This window comes from Bufo gargarizans, chromosome 6 (genome assembly GCF_014858855.1).
Source record: "Bufo gargarizans isolate SCDJY-AF-19 chromosome 6, ASM1485885v1, whole genome shotgun sequence".
NCBI lineage: Eukaryota > Metazoa > Chordata > Amphibia > Anura > Bufonidae > Bufo > Bufo gargarizans.
In genome coordinates, this window is record NC_058085.1 from 181,362,699 (window position 1) to 181,377,832 (window position 15,134).

At 43.2% G+C, this 15,134-nt stretch overlaps 1 protein-coding gene across 1 annotated transcript in view; it reads left to right on the forward strand.

Moving 5' to 3' along the window:
* Nucleotides 1-15,134, forward strand: part of LOC122941556 (core histone macro-H2A.2) — a 47,478-nt gene that overhangs the window by 20,837 nt on the left and 11,507 nt on the right. The window contains exons 2-4 of the mRNA XM_044298882.1: nucleotides 8,284-8,516; nucleotides 10,710-10,816; nucleotides 11,289-11,486. Coding sequence (XP_044154817.1) covers nucleotides 8,345-8,516; nucleotides 10,710-10,816; nucleotides 11,289-11,486 — 477 coding nt within the window. The 5' untranslated portion in view covers nucleotides 8,284-8,344. The remainder of the gene's footprint in view (nucleotides 1-8,283; nucleotides 8,517-10,709; nucleotides 10,817-11,288; nucleotides 11,487-15,134) is intronic.

The window sequence follows — 15,134 nt, forward strand, 5'->3', positions numbered from 1 at the left end:
CCTATGGGGCTATGTGCTTTTTGTTTTCTTTAAAAAAGGATTTTAGAGATATGTAAATTAGTCTTGTAGGTGTCCAAGGGGCTATACGAACCTTCCTGGTGCCCAGCCACGCCCGCCTGTGAAGGAGCCCAGCACCGCCTAGGTCCTCCGAATCTCCTCCTTTCATCAACGATAGATTGCCGTAATCTCGCGATGCGTGAGCTCGCGCATGCGCAGTTCTGAGGCTGATGCCAGCACAGAGAAGGAACACTATACCGGCACTGCGCATGCGCGAGCTCGAGCATCGCGAGATTACGGCAATCTATCATTGATGAAAGGAGGAGATTCGGAGGACATAGGCGGTGCTGGGCTCCTTTACAGGTGGGCGTGGCTGGGCACCAGGAAGGATCGTATAGCCCCTTGGACACCTACAAGACTAATTTACATATCTCTAAAATCCTTTTTTAAAGAAAATAAAAGCACACAGCCCCATAGGACAGGTATATTGCGGACATGCTAGCGGCGATCTAGCCGTGCATGTCCGTATCTCTATAGCCTAAAACTTGGTGACAGAATCCCTTTTAAATAAAAATATATAAATAATAAATAAACATATCACATATCGCCACGTCTGAAAAGTCCAAACTATTAAAATATTTAAAAAATTATGCGGTGGATGCCAGAACAGGAAAAAAAAAAACGAAGTTTAAAAAAAATTGCGCAATTTGCCATCTTTTTTTAATGCAGAATGCATGTGGCTTTTTTGGTGGTTTATTATTATTATTATTATCGCAATACTTTTCTATGGTATCGAAACCAAATAAAAAATTTTGGTATCGCAAGAACATTAGATTAGATCAGGGCCGGTGCAAGGATTTTTGCCAACACAAGCCAAGCTACATTTTGGCGCTGGTTTGAGGACCGTATTTTTCGGCTTATAAGACGCACCTAGGTTTTAGAGAGGATAATAAGAAAAAAATATTTTCCATTACACCTCAGGTCAGACCAGCAATCAGACCCCCAATGTTAATCAGAACCCCAATGCCTCAGTTCAGCCCCCCATGTCAGCCATCATGCCCCCCATGTCGGCCATTAGCCCCCCCCCCCATGTCACAATTCTTCCCCTCAAGGCCTCCATATCACATTTCTCCCCCTCCATGTCAAATCACACCAGCCCTCACATTTCTCCCCCCTCCATCCATCTCCCCCCTCCATCCATCCATGTTGCCACATTTCTCCCCCCTCCATCCATCCATGTTGCCACATTTACATAGAAACGTAGAATGTGTCGGCAGATAAGAACCATTTGGCCCATCTAGTCCAATATACTGAATACTATGAATAGCCCTTGGCCCTATCTTATATGAAGGATGGCCTTATGCCTATCCCATGCATGCTTAAACTCCTTCACTGTATTTGCAGCTACCACTTCTGCAGGAAGGCTATTCCATGCATCCACTACTCTCTCAGTAAAGTAATACTTCCTGATATCACTTTTAAACCTTTGCCCCTCTAATTTAAAACTGTGTCCTCTTGTGGTAGTTTTTCTTCTTTTAAATATTCTCTCCTCTTTTACCTTGCTGATTCCCTTTATGTATTTAAAAGTTACTATCATATCCCCTCTGTCTCGTCTTTCCTCCAAGCTATACATGTTAAGGTCCATTAATCTTTCCTGGTAAGTTTTATCCTGCAATCCATGTACTAGTTTAGTAGCTCTTCTCTGAACTCTCTCCAAAGTATCAATATCCTTCTGGAGATATGGTCTCCAGTACTGAGCACAATACTCCAAATGAGGTCTCACTAGTGCTCTGTAGAGCGGCATGAGCACCTCCCTCTTTCTACTAGTAATGCCTCTCCCTATACACCCAAGCATTCTGCTAGCATTTCCTGCTGCTCTATGACATTGTCTGTCTAACTTTAAGTCTTCTGAAATAATGACCCCTAAATCCCTTTCCTCAGATGCTGAGGTTAGGACTGTATCACTGATTTTATATTCTGCTCTTGGGTTTTTACGCCCCAGGTGCATTATCACTTATCAACATAAAATGTTAGTTGCCAGATTTTTGACCATTCCTCTAGTTTTCCTAAATCTTTTTCCATTTGGTGTATCCCTCCAGGAACATCAACCCTGTTACAAATCTTTGTGTCATCATCAAAAAGACACACCTTACCATCAAGGTCTTTTGCAATTTCGCTGATAAATATATTTTTCCCCCCCCTCCATCATGTCCATTTCAACCCCCCCCCCCCCATTCACATTTCTCCCTGCGGGCCGCACAGACAGACTACTCAGAGACACTTGTCCACACAGTTACTCACCACCAACAGCTCCGCCTCCAGTCTCCAGACCTCCGCTCCTCAGTCTGAACCAGTTGCTGCTGCCTGACGCCGCGGCAGCTCCACTCGGCCCATGACTGTCTGTGTTGCCGATGCCGTGCTGCTAGGGCCGGGGCCGCACTGCACACCTGCAGGGTGGGGCGGGCTCCCGGGCCCGGTCTGGGCACATCCGCAAGTTATGTTTTAAAAAAAATATATATATATAAAAATGTTCCACCCTGGTGCCAACCCCCGCTTGGTCTGCCTTATTATAGAGCCGGCCCTGGATTAGATACAGATGTGATTTGATGTGCTTGCTGATTCAAGCTGTTTATTGCTCTCCTTGATGGTGAGGAAAGAGCCTGTGGACGGATAGTGATGTGATTCAAGGGCCCTTTACATGGGTCAAGAATCTTAAAGATAATCGTTAATGAGCGTTCATAGGAACGCTCATTAGCGATTATCTGGCGGTGTAAATGTACCACTGATTCATCGGGTAGTCCGAACGTTTGTGCGTACGCAAAAAATCGTTGTTTGCCGGCAGCAGGTTGTGCTATGTAAACACAATCTGCTGTCAGCAAATAATGATTCCGTATGGGTATGGGCAATGGCATTTGCGACCGCTGCATGTAAATGCAGCGTTCTCCTCCGTCTGCGAGCAGCAGATTGTTCCTTCACGATAATCTGCTGCTCTTTTGTCCCATGTAAGGGGACCTTTAGACACTGAGTGAGAAAAAGGCTATCTGGATTCATGTATGGCTGTAGTAACATGGTCACATGTAGTGGGAGTAGCTCCTGCAGACTGAACGGGGGGGGGGGGGGGGGGCAAAGCCAGCCTGTCACTCATCACTCTGCAGTGTAGCAAGACTTTTATCAATAAAGTTAACTATTCAACAAAACCGGAAACTAGGAAAATAAACAGATCTGCTAGGATAGTCTGATGCCCAGACAGGGAGAACACACAGACATGAAAAACAGGTATTGGGGGGCATATATATGCATGGTGAGGGATGTTAGCGGCACATAAAAAGAATTTAGATTTTGGGACCAGACAACCTCTTTAACAGGGTTATCCAACCCCTATAATGCCCCCCAAAATGCCCGGTCACCTCATACCCCTCTCATCGGCACCCGCTCCTGATGGCCGCCGCTGCATCTCCCTGTCACACGGATCAAAACATCAGGGGGTGCAGCCAATAGCAGGCCATCGCGGCTCGCTATTGGCTGCCAAACAACAACAATCGCCCCCCCCCCCCCCCCCGTTCAAACATTCTCATTACCCTAAGCAATTGAGACTTAGCGTGAAAAAGTACACGTTTCAATGGTAAATGGGCATTTAAATGCAATAGTACAACCATGAATTAATACTGAACAGCGGCATTTAGGATGTCCGTCTTATTGTATATCAATCCATTATTTCATGTTTAATTCTCCCCTGACAGTATGAAGAAAAATCCCATTAAGTGAGCCAGGGACTCGTATTAAATTCTGACAAGTGACCCTACACGTGAATGGATTCTTCAGGAAAGATTCATTTTCATTAATAATAGACATACAAAAGCATCCTGAGGACACCATAAATGTGTTTAACCACTTGATTCATTATCTGTCTATTTTTGCCCAGCAGTAGCTTTGACTGTTAGGTTACATGGTATTGATCTGTCTGGATAATACTGATGGTTTAGTGGAAGGTGTGAACAAAGACATGATTACAATTCTGGGCAGCTGCATCAGGGGAAAGCATGACTGTTTGGACAATCGCAGTTAGTCCGGAGCTACCCCGAGCAGTGGCCATGCTTGGATTTATTGTTTCTGGGTAGCAGATCCTTGTTTACAATGATTTTAGTGTCCGCTTGAAGTATGCTTTCACCCGATAAACGAGTATTTGCTTATTCACGGGGGAATTGCAACACCTTTACACAGTGCAGTCATTGTAACAAGCGTTCCTAGGAATAATCCTTCCCAATAATTGCCTCAATTTTCAGCCTGTGTAAAAAAACTAAACTAAAAAAAGCCTTTAGGGAGAGGAGAGAACCGATCTCCTGTGGCTGTTTCCACATCCTGTTTGCTACTAGTTTTGATAAATAGAGGTGTTAGTTTGATACAACATGACATATGATTAAAATGTCTACGTTTTTTTTAAGACTACATTCACATATGCGGCATAAACTATGGTGCTATGTACTGGAGTTTACTGTATCCAGCATAGCCAGATACCGGTGTACATCACTGGATCCCCATTGACTGTAATAGGATCTGACTGCTTTCTGGCATAAATGGCGGTTTTCTGAACGAAAGCTGGTATTTCTGCAGAAAGTGTCTGGATCTCTGTTGGTTCCCATGGGGATCCGGTGGTGCATGGTCATGTCCAGTTACAGTAAACTGCGGTACTCCATTCCTTTGCCGGAACAGAGTACTGGAGTTTATGCCGCACATGTGAGCATAGCCTTAATTCCTGTAAAAGTAAAAATTCAACAAAGTCTGCATTTCACATTTTGTCTCCCTGGACCCCAACGCTCATCTGTTTGAGAAGGCACCAGCGCTCGCAGTAGCGCCACAGCCTACTCTCAGCTTTTCCTAGTCCAGTGATGACATGTTCATCGGTCACATGGCCTAGGCACCGCTCCGTCCCATTGAAGCGAATGGGGCGGAGCGCGATCCCAAGCACAGCCGCTATACAATGTACACGCTGTGCTTAGTGAGCATGGAGAAGGATCACCCAAGCTTGTGGGAGCTCCTGTGCCTTCTCGCACAGCTGAATAGCGTGGGTCCTGGGTGTAGGACCCCCATGATCAGAAACGAATGACACTTTTATTTTTTTTTATTTTTTTTCTTCTTCATGCATTTATACAGAAGCTATGAAAAAATCTCAGTAAAAAAGCAAAAGCCCACAGAGGTACAGGATAAACTGTGTCAGAAATCCATAATATGGCAGTGGTTTTGAAGCCTAAATAATAGCTCTTTTGTTTTTTCCAGAAAAAAAAAAAAACAGGAATGTAAGAACAGCAGTTCCCTATAGGTTCAATTGAGCCTAATTTGGTACCTAGAAAAAGCCTGAACAGTACAAGAAGTTCAGAGAGATTTCCACTTGGTTCTTTAGTGCTTTAGTAGCCGGAGACTTCACCAAGTAATGGAAAGTACCCAAGACACAACTTTTATAAATAAAGCTTTACGTCGGCATTTTATGATCCACGAACTGTGAAGATTTGGATTAGAAGCAGTGCTATATAAGTGCATAAAATAAATTAATGGAACAGACCTTGAAATTTTGTGATGCGGTACTTGGTTATGAGTTCCGATCGCAGTTCTGTAGGTCGTCTGTAAGTTTATATTAGCAGGGAGCTCAGTGCTGACTTTAAATGTGCAACAAACGCAAGGAGACATATAGTCAGTAGACAATATTGCATTGCACAAAACCGATGTGTGTCTTTAGATAAGTAAGGTGACTTGAGGACATGGTATCTGCACATGGGCTACCATGTATAAAGTCAAGACCCTAGCAAAAATCTGAGCAGCACTGTATTCAATTGGAAAACCTGGTAGGAGGCAAAATGTGTACTCCTAGATAACCCTGAAAACACTTTGACGTAGACATAGCTACACATACATACGTATATGGCCAGCATACCTCCCAACTGTCCCGGATCCGGCGGGACAGTCCCAGATTACAGTGGCTGTCCAGTGGTCCCAGGGCGGGGGAGATGTGTCCCGCTCTCAGGCAGCTGTCTCTGCTTCCATAGGACACAGAGACAGCTGCCTATAATGATGAAGCAGAGAGCCGTCCCCTCCCTGTTCCATCACTCCCCCCCCCCCCCCTGTTGGTGCCCCAGACTGCTGGTCTGTGCAGGGGGCGGGACCAGGAGTCAGCTGTGCTCCTCCTCCTACACAGAGCAGCATCTCCGTGTGTATCCTGCTGCTGCTGGGGAGATCATCGGAGGGACGAGGTGAGTATGTAGAGTTTGTTTACTTACTGTGAAGGGGTACATAACTGGGCATATTACTGTGAGGGGGTCACATAGGGCATATTACTGTGATGAGGCTTATTTATTTGCAGAACTATATCTGGGCATAACTACTGAGGGGCACATATCTGGGCATAACTACTGTGAGGGGAACATATCTGGGCATAACTACTGTGAGGGGAACATATCTGGGCATAACTACTGTGAGGGGAACATATCTGGGCATAACTACTGTGAGGGGAACATATCTGGGCATAACTACTGTGAGGGGAACATATCTGGGCATAACTACTGTGAGGGGAACATATCTGGGCATAACTACTGTGAGGGGAACATATCTGGGCATAACTACTGTGAGGGGAACATATCTGGGCATAACTACTGTGAGGGGAACATATCTGGGCATAACTACTGTGAGGGGAACATATCTGGGCATAACTACTGTGAAGGAGGCACATAGCTGAGCATAATACTGTGAAAGGGGCACATAGCTGAGCATAATACTGTGAAAGGGGCACATAGCTGAGCATAATACTGTGAAAGGGGCACATAGCTGAGCATAATACTGTGAAAGGGGCACATAGCTGAGCATAATACTGTGAAAGGGGCACATATCTGGGTATAATCTGTTAAGGGGGAACAATGTGGGCATAAATACTGTGTGGTGGCATAAAGGGGAAATAATTACTAGGTGGGATCAGGTGTATAGTTATCTTTCGGGCAGAGTTAGAGGCATCACCTAGTGTGGAAAAAATTTGCCGCGCCGCTCATAGTGTCGATCTACTCAAAAGTTTCAAGGTATAGCATAAGTGGGATCAACAGAAGAGGATTCTGAGAGGCAGATAAATGGTGTGTTGTCTGGACAAGTCTAGGTTACTTGTGATCCTGGTTTGTTTCTCCTGTGCCTTTAATTATCTTTGTAGGATGAGATGAGTGTGGTTGCCATAGTAACATGAACCTCCATTTTATAGACAGCATGTCTGAGGAGCCATCTCAGGGAGGTAGAATCAGGAAAGGATGGTGGAAGAAACAGAGTTATTAATTTGACAGGGCAGTAATGAAACATGAGACTTATAAGGTGTCTTATTGATCTGGAGAAGGTAAAACAAATACAAGATGGAGAGAGAAACCATATATATACCCAGATGCTTTCAGAAAATTGACCACAGTACACAGACGTATTTTGTACAGTGTGGCTTCTGTATGATCTTTTGTGGTGGCATCTGTGACATAAATGTTCACCTGTCCCATGTCAATACTTATGAGTCTGCTATATTCATGAGGGGAACACCTCACCCTCCTTCCTCTGCCGTCTCCACAGATAATTACAGGCTGCTGCGACATGTTTACACAGCAGCCCGTCAGTCAGTGCGGCGAGGGGCAGTGCAGCTGTCAGTCACTCAGTCCATAATCTGGAAGTGCTTATCAGTCAATTTACAGTGTAGTGTAAACGCTGCCGCCGGACGGCCCACAGTGTAGTGTAAACGCTGCCGCCGGACGGCCCACAGTGTAGTGTAAACGCTGCCGCCGGACGGCCCACAGTGTAGTGTAAACGCTGCCGCCGGACGGCCCACAGTGTAGTGTAAACGCTGCCGCCGGACGGCCCACAGTGTAGTGTAAACGCTGCCGCCGGACGGCCCACAGTGTAGTGTAAACGCTGCCGCCGGACGGCCCACAGTGTAGTGTAAACGCTGTTCTGGCAGAATTATATAGTTCGCCACCAGATTCCTATTTACTTGTCCGGCGGTGATCTGGCTGCTTTCAGGCATAGATGCCGGATCAGCTTGCCGCACATGTGAACATGTTTCAGTTTTGCAACCATTAAAATAATTTATCCTTTCCGGTTTTATACATAGGAGTCAAATGTGGCAACGTTTTTTTTTTTTTTTTTTTTTTTTTTTTTTTTTCTTTCTGTATTAATTTGTTTTTTTGGAATGTTTTCTTATTGGAATGAGCTTATTATAGAGATCTCTAATAGCAGTGTATAGTGTAAATCTAATTTTATTTATTTTGTTTCCTTTTTCAGTGATTCCAGTTGATTAAAAAGCGTTTGCAATTCTCAGAAACGGGCACTAGACAAAACAAAGATGTCTGCACGAGGGGGGAAGAAGAAGACCACCAAATTGTCCCGCTCAGCCAGGGCTGGAGTAATATTTCCAGTTGGTAGAATGATGCGTTACTTAAGAAGAGGCACACACAAGTACAGGATAGGCATGGGTGCCCCTGTTTATATGGCTGCTGTCATCGAGTATTTGGCAGGTAAGCAACACAGGGATTCTTGCTTTGTTCATTTAAAGAGGCTCTTTCAGCATGATCAACCCTATTACACCAGGCATACTGCATGGTAGGGCTCATCATGCTGATTGAAAACAATAACTTTCTTTTCTTTTGTCTGTATGCTAAATGGCTGCAGAGATATCTTGTTTTATTCATATGCAAATAAGGTAGAGCACCAGGGGGCAGGGCTGAATCCTTTGAGCACTGTTTGTAGTACGCCTTATGCTTTGTACACGCCCCCTCCCCTTGATTGACAGGACTAGACATCAGTATGCTGAGGGCAGAGTTGTGTTCTAGCATCTACATATCATATACACAACATGGTATAGTATTATCACACTGAGATCTGCTTAGAAAGTTAATATACATATGTCGGCTTCATTCAAAGGCACAATGTATGATTAAAGACATCAGTAATATGTGTTGGGTTTCTGGTCATAGAAAAAAGTGCTCTGCATGTAGTGATCTGAAAGGGGTATTCCGGTAGGAACAAGTTATCTGGCTATCTCCAGAACATCCATAGAAATTAATGTAGCGGCTGTGCACATGTGCGACCGGCCGGTCTGGTCATTTTAGTAAAGCAACAAGGGGCCTGCAGTGGGTACAGAGCCCCGTTTTCGTGATCGGTGGGTGTCCCAGCAGTAGGACCCCCACCGATCAGATAGTTTATCCTCTATCCGGTGGATAGAGGATAACTTGTACCTACTGGAATCCCTCTTTAAAGGGAACCTGTCACCTGGATTTTGGGTATAGAGCTGAGGACATGGGTTGCTAGATGGCCACTAGCACATCCGCAATATCCAGTCCCCGTAGCTCTGTGTGCTTTTATTGTGTATAAAAACCGATTTGATACATATGCAAATTACCCTGAAATGAGTCAGAGCTTGAAAATATGACTCTTCTCTGGTCACACAAGTAAGATATGACTCTTTTATGTAAATTTGCATATGTATCAAATCGTTTTTTTTTACACAATAAAAGCATACAGAGCTATGGGGACTGGATATTGCGGATGTGCTAGCGGCCATCTAGCAACCCATGTCCTCAGCTCTATACCCAAAATCCAGGTGACAGGTTCCCTTTAAGCTAAAATTCCAGAAGAGACTTGGGGGCCCCATTCACGCAACCGCATCCGATCCGAATTTTTTGCGGATTGGATGCAGACCCAATGATTTCAGTGAGTCTGCAAAAAGTCTAGATGGCACACCATGTGCTGTCTGCATCCGTATGGTCTGTTCCACAACCCCCACAAAAAAAATAAAGCCTGTCCTATTCTCGTCCGTTTTACAGACGAAAATAAGCATTTTTACAATGGATCCGAAAAAAAAAAATAGATGCAACACGGATCATCGGTCATCTGTATTTTTTGCGGACCACAAAATTCCTTTTGGTCATGTGAATGCACCCGTGTGTGTGTGTGTGTGTTTATTATTTTTTTTCTCAGTGTATATTTTTTACCTCATTTAACCCATAATAAAAGGATATACTATAATGCATAATAATAATAAAAGCCCTTACTATATTGAGAATAGTGTTTTTAATGATTAGAAACCTAAAACCTGTTACTGGTTTATTCACAGACACAGTATATGACTATAAAGAAACCAGTAATATGTATTGGCTTTCTAACTAGGGATGAGCGAATCAACTTCGGATGAAACATCCGAAGTCGATTCGTATAAAACTTTGTTCTAATACTGTACGGACCTGGAACCGAACCTGAGTTCCGGAAATGTTTTTTTCCAGTACAAATTAAGAGACTTCGGGAAGCAATAACTTCGGCTCATCACAGCCAATACATTCTAATACTGTATGGAGCTCCTGCTCCGTACAGTATTAGAACAAAGTTTTATGCAAATCGACTTTGGATGTTTCATCTGAAGTTGATTCGCTATTTCTAACCTTTTCAAAAAAATAAAAAACATTATTCCCATAATGATAAGGATATAGACCAGGGATCAGCAACCTCCAACACTCCAGCTTTTCAGAAACTACAACTCCCAGAATGCTTCAGTCACTTCTATGGGAGTTAAAGGAACAGCCATACATGTTTGCAGCTGGAGTGCGGAAGGTTGCTGATACCTGATATAGACCTTTCTTATGGATTAAGGAGTCGCTGCAGCTCTGTACTGGGTGTTTTATATTTTTACTTACTGCTGTTTTCTTGACTTGCAGCTGAGATCTTGGAGCTTGCAGGGAATGCAGCCAGAGACAATAAGAAAGGAAGGATTACTCCAAGGCACATACTCTTAGCAGTTGCCAATGATGAAGAACTCAATCAGGTATATGTATAACTTTTCCTGATATCCGGGATGGAATTGAACCTGTGGAAGTTGTGGAGGAGTTTATCTGGTGCCTAGTTTCTCAACTGAACCTTTCATAGTGTGCAGTGTAGAATGACCTGACCAAATCTAAACTGCTTTTTTCTGACTGTACATTTCTTGTTCTGTTTTGTGTACATGATTGTGGAGGCTGCCATCTTTCCCAAGCTGCTAACAGACATTGTAGATATGCATTACAGCAGCCAGGTAAAACACAATAGAGAGGAGACTTTCATTGACATCTATAAGAGAGTTTTCTAGACATTCTGTGACCTATGCAGTGGACATTGTGAAGGGAGGTGGAGCTGCCACCATCACCTATTGTGAACGGTGGATCCTGCAATAAAAATATTTTCCAATTAATTCATTCCTAATTAAAACTTTAAACGGTTTGAACCCCCTTTGTTATCTATGTTTTTTCCCCTTATCTTAGTTACTTAGAGGGGTGACAATTGCAAGTGGAGGAGTCCTGCCAAGAATTCACCCTGAGCTCTTGGCTAAAAAGCGTGGTACCCGCGGCAAAGAGACTATCCTTTCTCAGCCCGTAGAGAAGAAAAAGAAAAAAAGTGGCAAAGCATTGGACAAACTGACCAAGAAGGCAAAAGCTGGGAAGAACAAAGTACTCAGAAAGGTAAGAATTATTACCAGGGACTGTGGCATGTCATTATTATGGTGCTGGTTTCTTGAAGTCCGTTTCCGGTCCAGTTCTAAAGAATTGGTCACAAAATTTGATTAGAGTCCGATTTGATTCTACCTGAATCAGAGGTGCTCCAATTGGCCTAAAATTGGCATATGACACTCTGAGATATATTAGGACTCATATTCTTTTCTCTTGTCTTTCTTTTTTTCCCAATTAGTTTTCTCTCTAGCCCCCCTCCCTCTTTTGAGCTCTTTAACGCAATGACAGCAATAGTAAATAATGTCAGTGTGACACAGAGAGAGAGAGAGATGTGTGTGTGTGTGTGTGTATATACAAAATATAATGTATGGCAGCACCAACCTCAAGGTTTGAAAATAGAGTGCAAGCTCCAGTGGGAATAGCGTCCCAGGATAATATGAATTAAAAATAGAGCAGCACTCCAGTAAAGTGAAAAAAGAAAGCTGTTTATTCACCCAGTGGTGATGTGACGTTTCGGCTCCAACATGAAGCCTTTCTCAAGAGAAAGGCTTCACATATATGTGTTTTGGGCCTTACTTACCAAGCGCTTTTCTTCATTTTTTTTTTTTTTTTTTCCTTTGTCGCCTTCCAAGAGCTATAACTTTTTTTTTTTGTCTATGTAGCTGTATGAGGGCTTGTTTTTGCAGGACAAATTGTAGTTTTTAATGGTGCCATTTTGGGGTACACATAACTTTCTGAATAACTTTTATTAACTCTTACTGGGAGGGAGATGGGGGGGAAAAAAAGGAATACTGCCACTTTATTCTCAGGGTCAGTATTATTACTTACATATAGTTTTTTTTTTTTACGTTTTACTACTTTTGTGCAATAAAAAAACCCTTTCTAAAAAAAAAAATCTTTTTGCGTCACCACATCCCAAGACCTTTTAACTTTTTTAATTTTTTTCTTGGGTAAGGGCTTGATATTTTGCAGGAGGACTTACAGTATTTATTGATATCTTTTTGGGTGCCGACTAAGTAAAAATTAGCAATTCTGGCTTTTTTGGGGGGGCGTTCATAATAAGGGATAATTTACATGATATTTGTGTTGTGCAGGTCGTTACAGACACAGCAATACCAAACATATGGGAGATTTTATTTTTGCACTTTTTTTTTTTTTTAATTGCACAATTCAACAGTTTTTTTGGGAATAAACACAGACAAAATTAAATGTTCCCTTCTATGAACACATTGCACTAAAATGTACTGAACTGCTTGATTATAAACTGTAACACAATTGACACTTTTTTGTAATTGTGCAATTCAAATGCACTGAATTTACACTGGTATATTGATGCACTAAAACACACTGAATTAAGTGATGTATTAGCACACTAAAATGCGCAGAATTTACAGTGGTATTGATGCACTAAAGTGCGCCCTTATAAACGGTAGCAAAATTGTGTTTTTTTTTTTTTTTTTTCTAATCAACTCAGGCTCAATTAACCCTTTCGCTTTAACCCTTATAGCAGGCAGGTCTCTGCTGTTTTAAACGGTTTCAGTAATGCCGATTGTGGACATTACAGCCTTTTAGATGGCATGATCAAGTGTGATTTTTTTTTTTTTTTTTTTTTTTTTTTTTAAAGGGGAAAAGGCTGGCTCATTCACAGAAAAGGGTGCTGTCTCTTTAAATGATCTTTGTGCGGGCTCTTTCTTTATGCAGGCAGGGCAAGACATGAAGTTGTACAAGCTCCAGTAGCTGCTACCAGTCACAGTACACTGCCCCTGTGTTCTACTGATCAAAGTAGATTTTCTACCTAGTAATTAAATCTACCTAAGGGCAAGTGAACAGTTCCGCATAAGGGCTGCAATAAAGAAAAAATACGTTTGTGTACATGAGCCCTAACTAAATATATCCCTGGTTGGCTTGTGTCTGTAATTGGTTTCTGCCATAGAAATGGCAGACACGTTCTCTCACATCAGTGGCTGAGCTCACAATGGCGTCTGTGCTTCACACCGAGCACAGAGGCTAATCGACCAGCCAATATCGCGTCTCCTTATTGGCTGTCTAGCTTCCTGCAAAACATTGTGGGCAAGCCAAGGCCCCTCTCAGGGTCATGTGATCCTTAGTCTTCATCCTCCCTGCCCTGTTTCCCTTTCATTTTAACAGTAAAATGGTGGGCGCCATTTTGTACAAGTGCAAACATTCCTGACCAGGTCAACACTAAACATCACAACATATACATCTATGAATTGGGTGTTCTTTCTTATAAAAATCGCAGAGATATAGTAAAATTATATTAAGTTAGAAATGTAGCAAGAAGCACAAAAATTTGTAGGGTTGTTTTGATACCATAAAAAAGTATTGCGATACTCAATACCATTCGATACCATGCGGAAAAAACTCCAAAAAAAGCTGCGTGCATTTCGCATTTTATGGAACGTCTGATCATAATAGAACAGACCTATCCTATTTTTGGGGGGGAACATGATGACTAAAATAAAATGGCGAATAGCGCCAAGATAGGAAGGCAGCACACTCTCTCTTGTTCGGGTGCAAATCAGGCCGACCAGCACCACGGTCCAATTCAATAGAAATGAAAGAAGGCCAGCAGCACACCAAGGATGTCAAAAAAAAAAGTGCGGTTTATTCACCCAATGTCAGTAGCAGCTGCTACTGACGTTGGGTGAATAAACCACATGTTGTTTTTACATCCTTGGTGTGCTGCTGGCCTTCTTTCATATAATAAATATAAATATTATTATATATTGATTTTTACAGTTTACTTAATAACCATTTCCCCCCCTTAGGGGGCTAGAATTTGGGATCTTTTAATCCCTTGTCCTATTCACCCTGATAGAGCTCTATTAGGGTAAATAGCATCTCGCACTCTCCCTGCTGCCCTGGGCATAGTACACACAGCAGCAGGGAGATTACCATGGCAGCCAGGGCTTCAGTAGCTTCCTGGCTGCCATGGTAACCGATCGGAGCCCCGCGATTACAATGCTGGGGCTCCGATCAGAAACTGCCACCAATGAGACGAGGTGAGGGCACCCAGTGCCACCAATGATTTTTAATACTGGGGAAGGGGAGGGCGTACTGCGCCACCTGAGGGGTTAATTTCCGTGGATCGTAGCGCCCTGTCAGAGGCAGGGTGCCGGCAATGTGTTTCTGCCGCTTGTATTTGTAATGTATTAAACGTTAGTTATCATTGGTGGCGCAATGGCCACAGCCCCTCCCCTCCTCCGCCCCTCTGCGCGCTCATTTGAGGCAGCAGCAGCACAGGGGGAGGGAGAGACTGCTTCCTTCTTTCCTGTTCTGCTGAGGGATCATGGCCGTGCTGATAGCAGCGCGATCCATATTCACTTTATACTGGGCTGTGCAGTCGAATCGATAAAAGACAAATCCCGGTATCGTATTAATACCGGGCTAAAAGTATCGATTGGGTATCGAAAGTTCGATACCCGAAACAACTCTAGGTGCAAATATGTTGTACAGCATAATCTGTGACTTAACCCCACTTTTGTGGCATAAAAGCCTTGATAACTCTCCCCTAAAATATCTGAAACATTTCACAATAAGCTGACACTTTAGGTGCTTACACAGTAATGGCTGTCGGCCCAACAGCAGCTATGCCTCCTGACTCTCCCATACACATTCTGCTGCACCCAGCACGTATGT